At 48.9% G+C, this 21213-nt stretch overlaps 1 protein-coding gene across 1 annotated transcript in view; it reads left to right on the top strand.

Annotated features, from left to right (window-relative positions):
- The window catches only part of spns2 (SPNS lysolipid transporter 2, sphingosine-1-phosphate), a 63635-nt gene that overhangs the window by 35567 nt on the left and 6855 nt on the right, over window positions 1-21213 (top strand). The window contains exons 3-11 of the mRNA XM_026998551.3: window positions 1058-1194; window positions 5215-5366; window positions 9343-9409; window positions 11235-11377; window positions 11805-11957; window positions 12276-12465; window positions 14715-14780; window positions 15337-15435; window positions 18849-19012. Of these exons, the coding sequence (XP_026854352.2) occupies window positions 1058-1194; window positions 5215-5366; window positions 9343-9409; window positions 11235-11377; window positions 11805-11957; window positions 12276-12465; window positions 14715-14780; window positions 15337-15435; window positions 18849-19012 (1171 nt within the window). The remainder of the gene's footprint in view (window positions 1-1057; window positions 1195-5214; window positions 5367-9342; window positions 9410-11234; window positions 11378-11804; window positions 11958-12275; window positions 12466-14714; window positions 14781-15336; window positions 15436-18848; window positions 19013-21213) is intronic.

The following is a 21213-nucleotide window of genomic DNA, read 5'->3' as shown; positions in this document are numbered from 1 at the left end:
AATTGACGACAATGGAGGAGGACGAGAGGGGGCTGGCCCGCAGTGATTGCGACTGCCATTTTAGATAACAGCCTTTTGCTGACTGGCTTCAGTATTATATTCAGCAGTGCGAGGAATCTCAACACAGAATGCTATATACTGAGAGCGACAGCGCCCCAAGCCACTGCACGTTTACGCAAATCGCGTGTGCGTGTGAGATTACTGAGGCAGATTCCGCTTAGGTCATGGTCGGTCGTGGTCGGTCATTACTGATACTGCACACAGATCTCAGAATTACACAACACCCACCTCGCAGCAAGAGCGCTAAACCAAGCTTTAAACCCCACGCCCAAAACACCAGCAATTACAAATAAGGAAGAATCTGCTCTTCCCATAGTCCAGGTCAGAGCATCGTCAGTTCAGCATCCTCTTTTAAATTTAACATCACCTTATTTCCATTAAGTCAGTATCTGCTGAACTGGGGACTCTAGCTGCATAAACGTTGGCTGCTGTCTTTGGTGAATTTTGGTTTTATTTTAGAGCCGGAACTCCCGGATACGGCAACAGGCAACAGCGAAAATGAAAAGCCAGCGATATAGCTTCCCTAAACTTTAATGACCTATGACAGTGGAATTTGGAGAAGAAGACCTACAGTATCACTGCATCACATCACTGAGCGGCAAACGTGAGGCATGCTCCTGCAAAATGAAACCTTTACACATGCACTCATGCACATGCGAGGCTGTCCGAACCGTTCCTTTCCAGACCTTCAAACATCCTTCAGTGCGTGTTAATATGTCGGAATGGCTGTTGCTTGGACACGGAGAACAAAGTGCCAGGGGCTCGTGGGTGGAGAGTGGGTTGGGAGGCTGAATCAGGGAGTCTTGGAGGAGGAATTGGATACAGCTGCTGACTTTTCAACTATTATTTAAGCAGCTCGTAGTCATCCGCATGCCCGTGTCTTTCCTTCGTGTATTATGGTGCCAGTTCTGAATATCTCCCATATTGTATGTAAACAGACCAGTGTGAATTAAAATGCAAAAATGCTCACTCTCTCTTTTTTTTTAATCTTCCCCAGTGTTCATCTGCAGTTTCATGGTGGCTGCCCCCATCTTTGGTTACCTAGGCGACCGCTTCAACAGGAAGGTCATCCTGAGCTGTGGCATCTTCTTCTGGTCTGCCGTGACGTTGCTGAGCTCCTTCATCACCAAAGAGGTAAGAGCTCCACCTCCTCTTCCTTGCCTGAATGCGACGCACGAGGGCAGCGGGAGCCCAGAACCTCAGACGGGTTTGGTTTGGGCTCTCAGATGGGACAGCGATGAATCAGCGATTCATTTCAGGCCTTCTCGCATCTGTTGTGCCACCTCACACGTCACGAGACCAAAGTGATAAATGTGCTTATTTAAAACAGCGCTTAAGGTTAACGTATGGGTCAGCAGCTATCAGGGCGGGTTTTAAAACAGCTCCGGAACTTTTTCCGACATCCTCCGGACTGGGTGTAAATCGACCAAATGCATACCGTACGTATCTACTATTCGGACTGCAAGGATGAAACTGTAAAGATGGTGGTGTACTACCCACCATTCATCTATTAGCCCCCCCAATGTTAAATCCACATGTCCGCTAGCAGCTTAATGTGATCAGACAGGCCATCTGGGTAGTTATCACATCACTTCCTAGAGATCAGATGTATGTCGTATGTGTTCTTCCTGGGGGAGGGGCTTGCACACTCCTCATATGATAAAATGATCAGGGTGTACAGCATGCGGATGTCATGTAAAGGGAGGTGAGGGGCTATCCACTACTGCACGTCTTACCATAGATCAGACCAGAGACGACAACAAATTGACAGTTGAGGAATGTTTGGTGTTGCCTGGAGGAAGAACAGGTCTTTATGACATTTCATGGGCTGTGTGTGTGTGTGTGTGTGTGTGTGTGTGTGTGTGTGTGTGTGTGTGTGTGTGTGTGTGTTCATGCACTCTTTCCTCTGGTGGTGTCAGGGCACTGTGCCATAAGAGTAGAAGTGCAATAAATCCCCTGGACCCATAAAACGACACTGAATGAACACACACACCTACACACACACACACACACACCTACACACACACTCACACACACACACACACACACACAGAGGAGATATGCCTTTGAGAACACACCCACCCACACACACTTAGCTTATTTATATGCACACATGAGCAATGGGGACTGCAGATAGTCCTTTATCTGCCAGTCAGCACCCTCAGCCACGCATTCTTACATAACCACATTAAGGAACATGATATTGGGCGATTTAATGTCTGTGCGAAAACAAGCCTTTACACTGCATTAGCACAATGTTGTGATGTGTCAGGACGAGCTGAGAGGATTATACAACACGCAGGGAAGTGCTTGAAGGAAATGCTTTTTATATAATAAAAGTCACCAAAACAGAAATAATATTAACTATAAAAAAAAGACGTTCTGTAACGCGTGTCATCATTACTTCCTCCTGACCTTCTGCCCTGTGGCTAATGAACTCATCCACCCAACCTCTGTCAGCTCTCCAGGGAGCTGGATACTTTTGGACAAGATTGTTTGTTAGTGCATAGATGGGCCAATTCAGTAGATCATCATATACCAATCTGCTGAGAGAGATTCCTCTGGTGAAAATGAAAAGTGATGCTTAAGAAATGAGTTAGACAAAATGGGCTATTTGAGGGTGGGGGCGGGGTTTCAGAAATTAGAAAGCAATTAAGATATGTCTTATTGCCTACATACGCAGAATATATATTTTTTGGTTTCTTGTTTGCTGATCATTATATTGCTTCTCAGGTTTTGACAGAAAACTGAGGCTGGTGTTGGGCTGCAGATTGAATATGCGCATATTCAAGTGGAATATGTTTTGTAACTCATGTTTATGTATGCTATTTTGATGGCGGAGACAGAAGGCCACTTGGCCTCCACTGCCCCATCGCTTTAATATGGCAGAAGAGGCCAGTTTGTTCCGTTCTAACGCCAGTCAAAATGATCTTGACTCATAAGAGAAGCCAAGTTAAAAATAAATGAAGAAGTTTTAGATTAAGGATGTGAGAACATAGTCTTTGGTATGGAAAGACTGAGCCAACAAAGCGGTATGCTGGTATATGTTACTCAGCATGTGTACCCACATGCATGCATGTGCATGTGTGTGTGTCCATTCAGTCGATGGTAGACGTGACAAAGGGCAGATGCAAGGTCATAGTGACCCCTTGATCCTAGGGCCATTCCTGCTACATACTCCAGAGGCATTCCCGTTGCCTCCTGGGAAAATACGCAACACTCGACAAGCGCCGGTCCACTGTCACGTGAACCAGTACGCCAGGCAGGAACAGAGGGAGAGAACAAAGGGCTGTCTGGGAATAGGATGAGAATTAGATGGGAATGGGATGTGAGTTTGACATCACCAGGCACAATACTTCATGTCCTATTTAGGAGGAGGGATAGAATTGTAGTGCGCACACACACACACATTCACACACATACGCACGCCTGCACACACACACACTCACTCACACGTATGCACGCATGCACGTGCACACATACGCACATGCACACACGCGCACACACAATTACTGCATCTGGTCCCCTTACCAAGCTGTTATGCCATTACTGAATTGCTGTTGAATGACTCAAGGTGCCATAGTGCTCCTATGGAGGCTGTTTAACAAGTTCAGAGCCCAACAGAAACTGTATTATGTATAATACTACAGTTCTCTGATATATCATAAGTTATATGATTCTGTGTGTGGTCCAGAAGTAGTAAACACAGTAGAAAACACTTGTTTATGATGGTCATACATAGTCATTGTAGTGGTGATTGCAGAGAAATGTCTTCTTTAATTCTCCAGCCATCTTTTAAAGGTAAGTTGTTTTTCTCCTAGTCTCTCTGTTATATAATCATATGCACACACACACACACACACACACACACACACACATCGCTGGCAACTATACGCATCTGCAGCTGGCTTCCCAGGTAGCTACATGAGCCGTTCAGTGAGACATCACACTAACAACCCTGCAGACTTTCTCTCTCTCTCTCTCTCTCTCTCTCTCTCTCTCTCTCTCTCTCTCTCTCTCTCTCTCTCTCTCTCTCTCCCCACCCCTCTCTCTCCCACTCACTCTGCCCTCCCCATCACACACTAATCTCATTATGGCCCACTCCTCAGGAGAATTCCTCTATTTGCAACATTCATTCATTATCGCGCTGTGCGAGCGCGCTCGCGCTAGTCAGCCCCAGAAACGCGCAGCAGCGAAGAGGCAAGTGTGCGATCGCCTCGTGGGGGAGGTGGGCCGAGCAGGTCTGCAGACCAGGGAGAGAACATGTGTAACCACGCAGTTCCAAAATCACCTGCAGATAAAGAAAGGCAATGATGTTGGCCCCAGCGCGAGAGGGGTCAACATGGCCCTGGACCGGCAGCGGAAATATAGGAGCAACTCATAACTGGCTTCTTACCCGTCGAGCATGCGTGTGTATATATACATATGCACACCCGTATTCCTGTGGCCTGTGCACACCCACTTTAACATGTCTCCACATGAAAGGTTATGTGCATACCCCAACCTTTCATTCCCCTTCATGCTAACCATCCCCCCAGCAGTCCTGGGTCAGAGTGCACAGTGCTACAATGGATTCAGAAAACGCCTGCTTTCTGAGTCTAATTCCACAATTATTGTTGCGGTCCACGTTCACTATGAAAATGCCGTCCCGTGAACGGCGAGGCTGGAGTGTCACGGTTCGCCTTCCTTTGATTCTACGCCCGTTAATCCCTGCACAGTGTTCTTGGGAAATCCGTACCCAGCAGTGCAGTTACCTTCAGTTGAAGGGAACGGATTTATGCAGGGGAGGACTGCTGAATCAGCAGCCAGGGCTTCTGGGTAAGGGAGGGAGCGTTGATCTATTTCTGAAAGAGGAAAAGAGAGCAATCATCAGTTACTGGTCTGTTAGAAAAAGATACGAGAAGGTTTCAGATATTGAACGTGAAGGAAACTGCACAGCAAACAAACGCCATTGATAGTACGCTGAGAAAAAAAGAGAGTCCTGTAGTTGAAATGAACTTTTATGGTGAGCATATTTGGAGCAGGGTTCATAGTTCACGGTGGTGAGAAATGTACGCACTCCTGCTCCCTCTCTGATCCCATGGTGAGAAACGTCCGCGCTCCTGCTAAGTCTGTTTCTTTCTCTCTGATCCCGCGCTCTGTCTCCTCCTGCAGTACTACTGGTTGTTCGTGCTGTCCAGAGGACTTGTGGGCATCGGAGAGTCCAGCTACTCTTCCATCTCTCCAACGATCATCGGGGACCTGTTCACCAACAACAGCAGGACCATAATGCTCTCCGTGTTCTACCTGGCCATCCCGCTGGGAAGGTAAGCTCCATCTGCCGTTTCTGTTCTGCCCGTGGGCCCGGCTCGCGGTGCCGCCTCTTAGCTGGTCTGAGATCAGGCACCGTCTGGGAATCAGACTACAGATGGTTCAAACGGAAGCTTAAGGTGGCAGTCAGGCATGGTCGAGGGGACTCGAGGGTTCACTCTCCCACATGGCCTTGTTCTCCTCCTTCTGATCTGAGATCAGTGGTAATGAAAACTGAATGTTACCGCTAATGCCAAAGATGGACTACATTCTTCTTCTGACTTTTGGGAAGGTCATTTCAACCACAAAAAAGGGACATTATCAAACCATCTTGAGAGGGAATGCAAACGTTGAATTTTCATGATTCTGCACAGCCCTCATCACCTTCGATTTGTTTTTCGACCTAAAAAACCCCCCAAAACAAAACAGGCCATTTTGCTGCTGGGTAAAGGTCAAACCCTCCTTTTTTTCCCTACAGCCACTACGGCATTCCCGTCCTCGCGCGCGGCAGACGGGTGATGGCAGTCGGGAGCCTTAGAGTTCTCCACCTGGGCCGTCTGAAAAAGTGGCGTCTTTACTTTGTCTGATGAGCTGGGAAAGGGCAAGCGAGAAGGAGACAGAAGAGCAAACACGTCGGATGGCAGAGTAGCCGCCAGGGGGGTGGATGGCACTGGTGCGTCGCTATTGGCCATGCGGAAAATTCTCCCCGCGGTGCTTTGCGGCTGATCTGTTTCCTGAGTCAGGGGCAGCATGCTTTTGATTTCCCGCCGCGACAGAAGCCCATAGCAGAGACAGGGTGAGATAAGACACATGATAAAATGACTAAGCAGCCACATTGCGGTATTCTTAGCAACGCTTTGTTTTTGGATTTTTTTACATTTCTTTTTTCGACCTTCGTCTATGCTAAACACACGCTAGTCAACACTAAAGAGTGTTAGTCAGCACGGATCAGTCCAAGGGGTACACATAAAACACTACACCTCAGACAATAAACCCTCATAAACCTAGACAATAACATCGCAACAGGCAACCACATCAAATCCCTGTAGTCATAGCAGCTGAGGCAAGTCTAACAGTGCATTAGCGATAACAAGTATGTTGTTTGCACATCTTATGGAAATTCTCCAATCCTGGTCTCTCTTGACCTGCATTATTTTCGCATGTTCATGGTGTGAAATGACATACTAGGTGAAAGCACAGGCAACATTTCCACTCCAGCTCACGGCCCGGGTGTTTTTACTTCTTATTTGTTAATGGCTTCGACGAGAGACCGATTACAGTCTAATGAAGGGCCGTTGTGAAGAAATGGCTGCCATGTTGGGTTTTTGCGGTGAGCCAGAGGGGCCCACGAGAGCTTCAGGCCCAGCAAAGCCCTCGTCGGCAGTAGCCACAAGAAGCCGACGAGTGGGACTCTGAACTCTCTACCCCGCCGCCAGGCTTCCTGTTTGGTGCGCTGCTTGTTTATCAGTGGACGGGTTGTTATGACCGTTTCCAGGAAGTGAGCTCAGACTTGAGTGTGGGTCTGAACAGGAAATGGATTCCCCTTCTGAAAGGGAAAACCTTTCCATCGCCAATAAATCTTTCAGGAGAGAGAGGGGAGTGCAGAGTTCGCAAGGTCAACGATGACAGCACTTTTTATTGATAGTGCACGACTGATGCTTTTAACTGGGTTTGTGTGGTTCAACTGAGTTACCGTTTAAACCGTCTTCTCCCTGTGGCTGCATTGCTTTTCCAGATAATCACAAGTGCTTTCTCTTTTGCCCTGACCTTAGTCACTCATCTCTCAGTTGGCAGACACATCACATGTTTCTAAGTTAATAAGTTAAACAGAACAGGAACAGGGAAGTCTATATTTCACATCAGTATGTGGAGTGGGGGGTTTGCATCTGAATGTTGTGGGGGTGTGTGCATATTGTCAAAATTAGCGACTGGAAACTTTCAGGTCAATAAGGGCTGGTGCAAACTCACTAACACGCACGGCCATACTCACACAGACACTGTGAGGTATGACGGAGCCCTCCGTTTCCCATAATCAGGCAGCGCACTGTAAACAATGAATATTACCTGCGTGGAGCTCAGATGTTGGTCTGTGCCTGAGAACACAGGAAGTGTGTGAGAGATGGAAACCTTTCAGACCGCACCGACTGAGCAAAACAATACGGTTGCGATCTCTCTGTAATCCTCGCCTAACCTACGCAGGCCAGTGTCTTATCATGTTTGAGTTTAGTCTCCTTCAGTGAGAGGTCACACCAAAGGGACATGTTGTGCAAAAGATCTGCTTGCTTGCAGATTGTAATTTTGTACGGCTTTGTTTTAGACGGCAATTAATTAATTTATTTATTTATTTATTAATGCGCGAGTAACCTTGGGTTGATCGCCTCAGTAGGCCTACTGCACGCGGCCCTTCACGTGTGCCGCCTCCTCTCTCGTGCGCGCGGTCCCCTATCTATCCGTTTTGTCCTTGGAGCGCGACAACGCTAGCTGATGTCCGTAGGGATTCCGCGACGCGGGGAAAGTTGGAGAACGGCAGTCGGATAATCTCGCCCACTGCGCTCCAAGCCTTTCCCGATGGAAGATGAATGCGGTGGGCGGAGCCGAGTCGTCCTTCCCCACTAATACCGCACTGCTTTGTTATTAAAGCTGCGCCACTTTATCCGTTATCTTCCATGCACACAGAAGCATTTACTGCAACACATATTTGAACAGTAGCAAAAATGACCCAAAATGGCTCTTTCAGTAAGCAGTGCGCTTGGTTGAGGTGTAAAATAATGTGCTCACATGTCCTTCAGCATTTGCTTTCAGTTCATGAGGGTCTTTTCACGCGGTAAGGTGCGTCCAACGCTGAGGATTATGGGCATCAGAGGATAGTTCAGAGTCAGGAAGTGAGAATGGAAGCTGTCCTTACAGTGACATGGAGACTGAGCAGCTAGGGGCGGATCGGAATAGAGCTAGGAAGTGAAACGTGAAACACAAATGCCACACAAATGCCATATATCCACGCAGCAGCCGGGCACACAGGGGCCGACGGACAAATGCTCACCGTGGCTGAACAACAGACATTCTTGGCAAAGGAAATTCACTCCTAAAAGGATTCAGTGATACCAAATAATCACTCAGGCTGGCTTGCAAATGAAGAGGAGTCACCATAATCGCTGGGTGTGTGTGCACATTTCCTCAGTGGCTGGGTCATAACAGAGTAATTTTGAACATTATCGCAATGTAAACAGGACACTAAGTGGAGCGGGTTTGGACCATAATAGTTGTGATTCATAGATTCCTTAGATACTGAAGCTCAAGGTTCCACCTTGAGCGTCTCACACTCAGAAGAAGGGAAAAAAAAAACTCTGCCAGGAGAATTTGTAGGCCAGAACTCTACAAATGGAGATATTGGATTCAATAAAACCAACAAAAATGTCAAGGCTTGGGGGGGGGGGGGGGGGGGGGTTGGGGGCTGGTCTTGCAGAAATGTAGGCTATTCACTGTATATTACGATAGGAAATCTGGGGAAATGTACAAGGGTTAGGGTGGATGCTTCCTTCAGGAATGTACTGAATGCTGTTCTGCCAGATAATGGGAGTTCACCCAATTGGTATTCATCATTTTCATGGCCGAGCATGACAGAAGGAGGAAGCCACTGAAGAGAGATTTCTCTCTTTCTCTTCCTCTGTCTCTCCCCCTGCCTTTCAAACGAGCCCTGAAGTGACAGCCACCGGGGCTGCCACTGGTGGCATTAGTATGCCTAGCATCTGATCTGAGAACAGCCTGTCCTCTCAGAGCATGAACGTTTCACCTGACATAACTGATCTTCCGAGGACAAAGGAGGGAGGAGTGGGGAGAGGCAGATGCCAGCGAGGACTCCAAAGGAATGGAAAGCAGAAAAGGGAATAACAGAGAGAGAAAGAGACAGATAGTGTAAGATGTTTAGTATTTGAAAGGTGATGTTTGTGTTTTGTGTTGTGTTTACATAAGTGTGTGTTCCTCTCCCTGCTGTAGCGGCCTCGGCTATATCCTGGGATCCAGTGCTAAGGATGCAGCAGGAGACTGGCACTGGGCCCTGAGGGTAAGGTCCAACCCTGTGTGTGTGTGTGTCTGTGTGTGTGTGTGTGTGTGTGTGTGTGAGTGATTTCAATATACCAGAGTACTGGAAAAGGAATGCACACTCAAGACACACACACACGCACACACACACACACACACACACACACACACACACACACACACACACAAAATTCTCCTCTCCACATCCGATCCCAAGACACCCGTCAAACCCAGAGCACACAGGTGAATCCCAAATACCTTCGTGCTGGGTAAAAAACACCCAAAAACCCAGCACACTCACACTCTTTGTAGCTTCTACAAACCACGCCAACAGCCAGGTGAACCGTCGCCACCGTGATGGACATGTCCGATCTCCACTCCTGACACTCTGCTAGGGACCCACCGCGTCCGCCCACCCAATGGTAGACCACCCCGTTTGATGGAGCAAGGGGTGACTGTGCAGGACACACGCACAAAAACCTCGACTGTCTCGGTACATCACGGCCACCTTACCGAAACCCATGCGCTGAATACCCCCTGCGTAACACTAACAGCTGGCGTTAGAGACACTCCTGAAGATGGGAGGCCTTGCACGGAAGCGCTAAAGATTCTTCCCCACCTTGTTAGCCCCGCCCCCTCCTTTAACCCGAACAGGCGAGCGCTAAAGGTGAGCACCAGGTGGGGGCATGGCGACTGTAACTGGACGGGAGCTCTCGCAGGCCACAGTGGCAGTGTGGCGCGCGTCTCGGCGAGGGTTGGGCTGAAGCCAGCGTACCGCGGCACCTCCGTGGCGGCGTTCCAAGGCCGCCCCATTTTTGGTGAAGTGTGCCAGCATTGTTAATCCTCGACAGCGTTCCAAACAACCAGAGGAGGAGGGGCTTGTACCAGCCATATCCTTCCTCGCGGGGGAAAATACTCGGCCAGGCTTTCCGTTTGTTGAGCTCCTCTCGCAGACGCTCTCCGGCCTTCCTCCCCTAGCGAGAGCTGTCACTCTTATCCGGAGCCACTTACCCATGGATCAGTGTGACAGCAGGTGTGATCCCTGGGGAAATGAAGCCCTGACCCTGGTGTAGCCAGCACCTTGCGCTGACCTGCAGGTTGGCAAACGGTGGTGAAGGGTGAGACACTGTTGGCGGGGCCTCCTAGGCGATGAGTTAAGGGCAGAGGGAGATGAGAGAGAGACACTAGTGAGACAAGAATGAGACAAGAGAGCGCTCACGCAAAGCCTTGTCGTGCTGGTGTGTGTAGGCAACTGGTGCAGAGTGCAGATGAGGCCCTCCGCCAGTTTATAAAGCAGCAAACTGGGAGGGAGAGTAACCATGTACATGTGCCCGCACACGCACACACGCACACACACACACACACACGTGCATGGGAGCAGAGTATTACAGTGGCATGAAAGATCTGCAGGAGGATTCCATTTGACAGAAGAAATTGGTTTTGCTTTCACGAGATGGACCTTGAAAAAAGTACTGACACGCACACACGCGCATGCACACACAGACACACACGTGCACGCACTCACACATACACACTGCTGCAATCATTGTAAAAGATGATAAAGGAGATAATGGTGTGGTGGACTGCAGCTGCTTTTAGACACACGCACACACAGACAGAGAGAGAGAGATGGAATTACAGAGTCTCCTCAACCTGACCGACTCCTTCACATAAGTGAGCAGCACCTACAGTTACCAACTCACAATCAAAACCCATCTACACAGCCCAGTTAAAACACACCCAAGTCCACTCAGCCCTGACACCAGACGCCACACACAGCCGGCTCAGACCTCGGTGAGGGGTCCCGTCAGCCAGTAATGCCCTTGACCCATGTCTCCGCCCTGTAGGTGTCGCCTGTTCTGGGCATGACGGCGGGCGCGCTCATCTTCTTGTTCGTGCCTGAGCCGAAGCGAGGCAGCGCTGACCAGCCCGGCGGCCGCCTCAGGACCCGCACCTCCTGGGTGTGTGACATGAAGGCCCTCGGCAAGAAGTAAGACACGGAGCGGGCGTGAGAGCAGGGGAATGGGGGGTGGGCGGGGGGTGGGGCTGGGTGGGTGAGGAAGGGGTACGTTAGGGGCAGTGAGACTGAGGATTAAAATAATACACGAGGGGAAGAGAGGCCTCAAGAGAGTAGTTAGAGCGGAGTTTCCCGATCCAGTGCCCACGAGACGGTCCACAGTTTAGCTGCAGCCCAGCAACCCGCACAGATGACACAACCAAGCAATTACGAACTGAATTCCTTGGAAAGGTGTGCTGGGTGTTGGCTTAGAGAGATAACGTGGACCGTCTGCCGGGCCCCAAAGACTGACTAAAAAGTTCTGAAATATGAGAAGGGGGACAGAGAGAGGGAGAGAAAGAGAAACAAATGGCTTGTTCTGTGCTCATTTTGTGCTCCTTCTGTTTGTCGCGCGCATCAGCCGCAGCTACGTGTTCTCGTCGCTGGCATCGTCCGCCGTCTCCTTCGCCACGGGTGCCTTCGGCATCTGGATCCCCCAGTACCTGTTCAGAGCTCAGGTGGTCCAGAAGACTGCGCATAGCTGCACCGAGCAACCCTGTAGCAGCAAGGACAGGTAACGGCACATACACACACACACACACACACACACACACACATACACACATACACACACACACATACACACACACATATACACACACACACACACACACACACTCACACACACACACACATACATACACACACACACACACACACACACACACACTCACACACACGCACACACGCACACACACACAGAGAAAGAGAGCGAGCAAAGTGTCCTCTCTTATTGCTGCATTGTCATTCATTTGCCTTCTGTCGTGGATGCCACAGCGAAAGCACGGATCAGAGCCACCCTCATGCTGCCTTATTTTCTTCCCCCACTCAGCCTGATCTTCGGCGCCATCACGTGCGTGACGGGCTTGCTGGGCGTGGTGATCGGCGCGGCGACCACACGCTTCTGCCGCCAGAAGACGGAGCGGGCCGACCCGCTGGTGTGCGCAGTCAGCATGTTGGGCTCGGCCATCTTCGTCTGCCTCATCTTCGTTGTGGCCAAGATGAGCATCGTCGGGGCATATGTGAGTGCCGTACAGAAGGGGGCTGGGCATAACTGAAACTGGGGCATCTACCTCAGTGGACTCACTGGGCACCAGGACCACAGTCAGTCTAAACGTCAGATGCATTGACGCAGTGATGTTGAAACCCAGTCGTCTGACTGGGACTCCGTGCGATAAGCCTGCTACGGGAAGAGTATAACTCTATAATCATAGAATCGTATAATTCCATATATTTCTAAAAAAGTTGAACTTTGTGTGTAAAATGTGCTGAGGGTCACTGAGGGCTGCTGGGTTGGGAAAGTCGAGGCACAGCGCGGCGAGGCACAGTGCAGCTAGACCCCGTGGAATTCAGACATGAGTCTCCTCACTCAACTAACGCGCGGCGTGAAGCCAGGAAACGGCTGCAGTTCTAAGGCCGCCCGGAAGAACAACGGACTTTGTGTTTCTGTCTGTCTTTCTTTCTTGACACCTCTGACCTCCGACAAAGGAGGAAACATTCTGCCACACGGCCTCTCCCGCGCCGGCCGAGCGAGACAATGCCGTCGGAACGGGACTGTCGACACTCAGAGAAATGCAAAACTCCGGTGGAGAGAGAGCCTGGCGTTCCCATGCGAGAAAAAAGTGTGATTAAAAGGCTGGATATTAAAAATGCTTTTAGTGGCTCTTGCTGCTCAGGCCTGAGTGAACCTGCTCGCTTTAAAGTGCCCCGTAGTATACGTCCGCCAGACGTCTGGATCAGACAGTCTTCCCCGCAAAAGACTTTAAACGCATACTGCGCCTTGAAAATGGGACATTTTTTAATATTGATGCAGCCATGCTGTCCATCACGTTCATAGAGAGAGATCATGTGACTTCTAAAATGCACGGCAACAGAGAGAGCACGTGGTACCTGAGGCGATGAGGTGCTAAGGTTACTTGCGTCTCCTGTGAGAGCAGGGGGTCAGATTGCTGTTGGACTTGTCAGCTGCTACAAAATGCCTGACTCGGATAACACTGTGGTTCCATTTTCCTCCGTGAAACGTGAGTCTCTGCACATCTGAAACCATAACGTAACAATGTAAAGTGTGTAACGTAGCAAGGCACGGTAGCCATGAGGCTCTAGCTACGTCTTCATTTAAGATGCTGGTTGCAGGTTCTAGAATGTTCCATCTGAGGATTTGGCTGTAATTGTGCCCCTACTGTGGAGGAGTAACATTAAACAAGGAATCCAAACCTTTGAGTGGAAGAAATGTGATGGTGACAGATGTTGAGTGTAGGAATGTGACAGAGACAGATACGCCTATCATAGCATATAGGGTAAGCACGAGACAGACAGAGAGCGAGAGAGACAGACAGACAGAGAGAGAGAGGTCCAGCAGAAACAGATGCCATCTTGCATGCAGACTGTCAGACTGTCTGATCAGACTTCATCCCTTCACTGCAGTCCAGCAGGGATTATAGTCCCAGTCTGTCTGTCAGTCATGGTGTCTAAACTTCTCCTAACACAGACACACGTATGCAAACACACACACGCACACACGCGCACACACACACACACACACACACACACACACACACACACACACACACAAATATACCCTTCCCCTTCTCAGTCTGTTCATTCCAACTCAGCATTTCCCTAAAACAGACTCCGTACAGGCACAAATCTGTAGGAGACAGAAGCGTCGCGCCGTGGTCCCATTCTGGAATGTTCTGCTCCCTCCCAGCACCTCACCCACCCTCTCTTCCAGTCCCGTCTCTGCCGCCAGCCGTGTCTGCTCCTCAGAGACACACACACACACACACACACACACAGACGCTGCCACGCCGCGCCGTTCCTGTATAGTCGCGCTTTAATTCTTCGTTAAAGCAGCTTAAAGGCCCCAGGAGGCAGCCCGGGCTGAACGCTGATGAGACGTTGACGAGACGCTGGGGAGACACCGCACCCCTTCCTTCTGAGGCTGAAGGAGAGTCTGTCGAAATGTCTGAGCTCATGTTAAGCTCAGGGGTTCCTCCATCGAGCTTGCTGACTGCCTGCCTCAGTTTGACAGTGTGGACAGTAAAAGAAAAGGAGTATTACATTCCAAGTGAATGCAGCCTCAGTGTAATAGCATGTTTTCATGTTCCAAAACAGTTTTGTGGGGGTTTTTTTTTATGGTTTGGTGGATGGGGAGAAGCTAATTCTGTCACTAACCTACAATATCAGAATATTCTCCGCTGAAGGAATCAACGGTGTGACTGGAAGTGAAGGCTCATTAACCTTACATATAATCTCCCTCCTCCTCCCTTAGATCTGTATCTTCATAGGAGAGACGCTGCTCTTCTTGAACTGGGCCATAACGGCGGACATTTTAATGGTACGTTCCGGAAGCTTGTGCGACAAAGCTTCCAACGGGGAGACTGTGAGGGGCTGAAAGGTGGCCGGTGGTCTTCTTTTAGGAGCAGGGGGCCCAGCTGACCAGGACAGGTGGGGCCTGTGGTGAAACCACGGCCCCCTGATGGAGCCTAATGAGAACACCACTTGCGAAAAAAAAGGAGAGACCATGTTTTTGTGTCTGGGTGATGAGAGGAGATTGATGGAGGTGTGTGAGTAAGGGAGGGAGGGATAGAGAGAGAGGGTGAAGTTGACTGACCTTAAAGAAGTAGAACTTCCTGCAAAACACCAGGGCCAGCCGACCTCTCGTCCTGCCCAACAGAAAGGCACAGTTGAGTGTGTGTGTGTGTGTGTGTGTGTGTGTGTGGGAGGAAGGTATAGAGGGGACTGTTTTAGAGGCTCCATACTGCCAGCCTGTTCAGCTCAGAGTGACAGTGTATGTTGGATTTATTTGGTTCATGACCATAAATCGTAACCTCCTTCACCCTGGTCTTTAAACCTCTCTCTCTCTCTCTCTCTCTCTCACACACACACTACAGTACGTTGTCATACCAACAAGAAGAGCCACTGCAGTTGCCTTTCAGAGCTTTACTTCCCATTTACTAGGAGATGCTGGGAGTCCGTACCTAATAGGCCTGGTAAGACTCTTTGTCTCTCTTTCACACACACACACACACACAGACACGCCCATTTACACACCACCTGGTAAGAATCCCTCCCTCTCTCTCACACACAACCCCTTCCCCACAGTAACATGAAAGACAAGCATATGAGAGTGATGGATCTGATGTAAACGATTCAATTCAGTGAAACAAAGTGGTAGCCAGCAGCCCTTGGGTCACAGGGCCACAGCGGGCCACAGACTGGTGAGTCGAGGGCTGTAGCAGCTTCAGTTAACGGCCGCATTCTCCAGGTGAACAGACCCGTGACCTTCAGAACCAGAATGCCGTTGGAGATGCAGGCTTTGTCTGTTCCATGATATAGTGTGACTCACTGGGCTCTCGCTGCACTGTGGCATTCCACAAGAGCAGATGAGTGATGTTTAGTGGCGCTTTTGATAGCAGACACCATGCTAACGTCGTAGACGTCCACTGCTAGCTCTGTATGACCACAGATGATCAGTGAATGATTATTTAGAACAGTACACAAAGTCCATTATTCACACGCAAAGGCTGCAGACAGGTTGGGGGATAATAAGGATGAGAAGGGAAAGTTTCCTGTCCATGTGTTCATTTCCTCTGGTCAGTCCAGTCTGTGCCTCACAACATCACCCTTGGCCAAGCTGCATCTCAGTAGGAGTCCAGACCTCCCCACCTCACCCCCCAAAAGATGACAATTTCCTGCTTTTGACCACGTATCAGACAATGGGTCATCATTCCAGGCTCCCCACGCCCAATGTTCTTGTACTTTTCCTCGGCTATCGGGAGGAAAAAGACGCTTCAGGCCCAACATTGTCACCTATAACGGGCCAGATAAACAAATCTTATCCTTATTATATTAGAAACAGTAGATGTGGTAAACTGCCACTTCCTGCCGTACACGAAAAAAGCTCCCTGCACCCCTGTACCGCCCCCCACACACCGCCCCCTGCCGACTCCCGTTCGCTGTTCCTGACATTCTGAGCTGGAATGTTGAAAGCCACTCCAAGTTAAACAGAAACTCCTGGACATGCTCTGTACAGGGTCATGACCCCTGCCGTGCACATAGCATGCCTGCTAGCCGACTGTGGCCCTGACTCCATTGTTTCACTCACTCCTTGCTCTGTCGAAACCCCTTCCGCGCGATAACGACGCCGCATACAGGATCTTGACCCCTGGAGCGCACACAAATATGTATACAGCTCGCACGCGTGCGCGCACGCACACACACACACACACACACACACAAATGAAAATAGGGAGTCTGACTTGAGCATAATAAGATGGGTACATGGAACAGTCTCTCAGAATTACTCAAACGTGTGAACCACAGATGAACTGCAGTGTTTATGATTAACCGGGTCCTGGGTTATGTACTACTGCACTTTTGCAATATGCTCTGCAGGGCTGTATTAACCGATAACACGCAGAGCAGTTTCATTTGTCTTCTCGCACTACAAGAACGGCTTCGAAAACGTGCCGAAAGAGATTTAGAAAGGGCGCCCACCTGCTAATGGAGTCAGCTCGCTTGAGGGATTAGCTAACGAAGACAGAGGCCCGGTGCGCACTCCCATTTCCTGGTGGTGACACAACAGGACAACCATAGCAGGCCACAGGCCACTCGAGAAGACAGCGGCTAGATAAGGCCACAACAAAGACACATGTTGTCTATGCCCCTTTAGCTCCCCAGAGACTGGGCTTATAACACTGAGCACTCAATTATGTAATACGATACGCTAATCATGACAAATTTACCCAAGTGTTAGGAGCATACTGAGCACGCACCAGTGGCTTACGCCATCTGCCGAATCTCACTGCTCCGGAGACTTACGCTCTTCCGAATACTGAGCAATGTGTCCCGCGTCGGAGCAAAGACTGAGCCAAGGCCGCTTTCCGTTGTCGCTCGGCAGGTGAGCCGGCACGTGCTAGTCCCGGATGCTTCCGGAAAATGCTCTCCTTTCCCTTCAGATGAGCGGCCCCCGGCCAATGCCGGCTAAGTGCAGGAAAGCCTCACACGTATTGGGCCCACTGGGCACCGCGCGTCAGCCGGGCCTGGACCGATTCACCCCACACGCCAGCTGGGATGATGTGCGGATGGTGGGGGGCGGTGGCACACGGAGCACACAAGCTGCCCTCAAGCTCTGGAACGGAGCGAAAAGAAAGAAAGTGAGAAAGAACGAGCCAAACCGAGGAAAACGGGCCTGGACTGTACATCTCCTGACAGAGCCCGCGTTAGTATGCTCAGCTCCCGACAACAGTGTTGTAACACTGTAAGATGGACCAGCAAAAAAGCCTTTTCTGCAGTGTTAGCCAAAGACCCCGGTGCTAAGTCTGAGGATTCTTTGCTGGTATTCCTCGGTTCTGTTCGAGAAGTGCAGTTGGCTGATCAGCCTTAGAGCATCTGTGCTATGAAAATGGACAAATAGACTTTATATAGAGCACATAAACTGGGGGGGGGGGTTGAATAATTAATTAAAAAACATTACCAGAAAATGCCTTATTTCAGTTCTAAGTGGTGAAAAACATCCGTATAAGCTCATTTGTAATAACTGCTAAAGCAACATAGCTTTCAGCATTCAGTGGCAGTGTAATGACCTCAGAACTAATATATCGCAAATAATCTACCACAGATGAAACATTATTCTGTAAAGCGATTAGACACGCGATACATAATCTCAGCTCACGCCTCAATTTTGTTACTAGAAATAGCTAATGTGATTTTGGCAGCCTACCTGAAGCGTACATATGCTTACTTCCAAGTGCACACTGGGCTCCACTTATCAGCACTTCACACAAGTGCACATTTTTTAGACTCAGCAGTACTTTCTGCTACTCGCAGCCTTTCTGCTACTTGTAGGTCTTACACTAGCGCTGATGCTAACAGAATAGCTGCTAACGGATTGGTCGAACAGGTCAGTCACAGTGCCCTTCCACCCTTGAGGGCCATCTTTCTGTAGCTCCCAACATGTTATCAAGCATTCTGGGCAAAGGTATTTAAGTTTTCCTAACTTGGAAGATATGCCAAGTAGATGTACAATGAAACGGTGTCCTAATTCGTAACCTTCACAAGCAAAATTCCCCTCCAGCCTAAAAATTTTGCTGTACGAGTGGTATTTCCCTCACAGCCCTGCTCAGTTCTGAGCAGTCCAACAGGAACTTCCTGTAGGCCCCTGAGGATCTGATCAATACCTTAATCATGTTTAAGTAACCTTGTTATTGAATAGACTACATGCTTGTGACATTCTCACATCATCAGCTCATAATCCGTCACCTTAAGGCAGCATTCCACAAGGATATTGTCATTCCTAAACTCTTAGTAACATAGCTGAGTCCTCGAAAGCCATACTTGGGCATCGGCTTCACAGACTATAACTAACATGCTTTTGTCTGTGTGTGTGTGTGTATTCCTATAGATATCAGACGCACTGCAGGAGAGCTACGCTACATCAGTCCTGTGGCAGTTCCTGAGCTTAGGCTACGCCCTCATGCTATGTCCCTTTGTCATCGTACTGGGGGGCATGTTCTTCCTCATCACTGCCCTCTTCTTCCTCGATGACCGGGACAAGGCAGAGAAACAGTGAGTGGCTAATGCTTCAACTCATTACAAGCCACATAATACCACAAATGCCTTGATGCCATTATTATGAAAATGAATGCTTGTAATGCACTTTACCATCCCAGTGATCACCCATTTTATCTAAGCATGGAAGCGATTGGTCATCATTTTCTTTAATTTATATCACATAATGGGAGTCTGGAGAAATGGCTGTTGCTATGGCGATTATGGAGCTGTTGGAAAGTCGTCGTCCCCTGGTGAATGTCCTCAGGTGGATCTAGTTAATCTACGAGGATGAATGAAGCTATGATTACAATCTTTCTCTGTCCAAACAAAGAGATTTCTGTGCCACGCGGACGCTAAGGCAGAACAATATCCCGTGTCTCACCACTGTCTTGCAGACTGGAGTTTCAAACAAAGACAAAAAGATCCTTCAGTTTCAGGCTTTTAGCAAAGGCAGATGCAACTGTGGATAGACGATCCCCTTTGTGCTCAAGCAAGAGCCGCTCCCTGGTCAGAAGTCATACCACTGACCTCAGAACAGCATCAAACAGCAACTTCCCCGAGTGATTTCACTCACCCAGTCACTCCACTGACCTCAGAACAGTATCAAACAGCAATGTCCCCCAGTGATTTCACTCGCCCATTCACACCACTGACCTCAGAACAGCATCAAACAGCAACTTCCTCCAGTGACTTCACTCACTTAGCCAGTTAAGTACATGTGCTAGGAATTTCAGGCAGATGTTTTGTCTAGTTAAAAACAAGAATCATTTACAAAGAGCTGGAAATCAGCAAAAACTCTATTGCTGGCAAAAGCTATTCTTACTATATGCGCCCACACTCACAAGCACAGTGAAATATATATATCACTGTGCTTGTGAGTGTGGGGGTGTATAGTAAGAATATATATATATATATATATAATGTGTGTGTGTGTGTGCGTGTGTGAGTGTGTGTGTGTGCTAAAATAAAAATGGTCACATATCTGTCTGTACTTGGAAGTATCTGAGTGCCTTAAAAGGCAAAGAGCAACAGAATTTCAGGACCTCAAGGCACAATTCTCCTTTGCGTGGCTTTATCAACTGGACTTCCTGTGTTCACTTCTGCTCAAAAATGACTTCCTTCCACTCTGGTTGGAGCTGTTTTTGGGCAGGGTTGCAGTCTTAACATCCGTGGCCATCTGCGTGCTCCCTGTAGAGGAGGGTGCGTCAGTTTCTCACGATGGGGATTACTGGAGTTTGGACTCAAACCATACCTTTTAGTCTAACTACACAGGGAGATGGCAGCATTCAGCCAGTGTACTGGCCAAGATCTAAATCAGCAGTTTAGTCAGTAGTCAGTAGTCATTGGGTGTTTACACTTCAGTGTCAAAGGTTGTAATCCATAAGGTACTATTTAGATGTTTAATGATGTCAGTTCCTTTTGCCTTCCTTCTTAAGATCATGTATAAATAAGCCATGTGTTTCTAGCAAACCAAGCTGACAATCCACAGTTTAAACCTATATGGAGGTGTACAGTATATGTCTTGCGAAGTGCGTGCCTTGGAATAGGAGAACATGGTCCGTAACCACAGCAACGTGGTGCCCCACATGCTGGGTGGCAGCATTCCAGGGTTCGTCGCTGTGGTGTGTGCATCACCACATCACTGTACCACAGACACTGTCCTGCATCCTGTGCATTAACCGCACTGACCTACATGGCACCCAAACAGGAACAGATAATGCAAAGTCAAATACGTGTGTGTGTGTGGGGGGGGGGGGTTACTTAGTGGGAACTTCATGGGTTCCGAGGAGCTCTCTATCGTACGCAGTAGTGCCGTAGTTTGGAGATAAGGGTTCCTGTGATCGGGTGTACGGGAGCGATGGGGGCGTTAATCACTGATTGCTCCTTTAAGTACGTGCCGTGACACCTCAGAGCTCACACACCCGAGCTCCTTCAACGCTGGGAGAAGCCAAAGCGTGAAAACAGACCTGCCTCTGCTTCTAACACTGTCAAAGAAAAAAAAATGCACCAGCAAAAGATCAGAGCCAGTCCCAAAAATAGAAGCCTTCTTTTTACTTTTTCTTTTTTTTTTTTTTTAAAGATTTGCTTTTTCAAACGCTGTAATCCCCCGATTCACAAATGTCTAATATGTTACTAAACATAAAAAGGCTGCCTGTTCCTTGGTTTGAGAGATGTCCCCGTGTTTATGCAGCGCAGGAAAGCACAATGAACAGCAG

This window comes from Electrophorus electricus, chromosome 8 (genome assembly GCF_041902795.1).
Source record: "Electrophorus electricus isolate QZ-2024a chromosome 8, ASM4190279v1, whole genome shotgun sequence".
Taxonomy (NCBI): domain Eukaryota; kingdom Metazoa; phylum Chordata; class Actinopteri; order Gymnotiformes; family Gymnotidae; genus Electrophorus; species Electrophorus electricus.
This window is presented reverse-complemented; position numbering and strand designations above follow the sequence as displayed.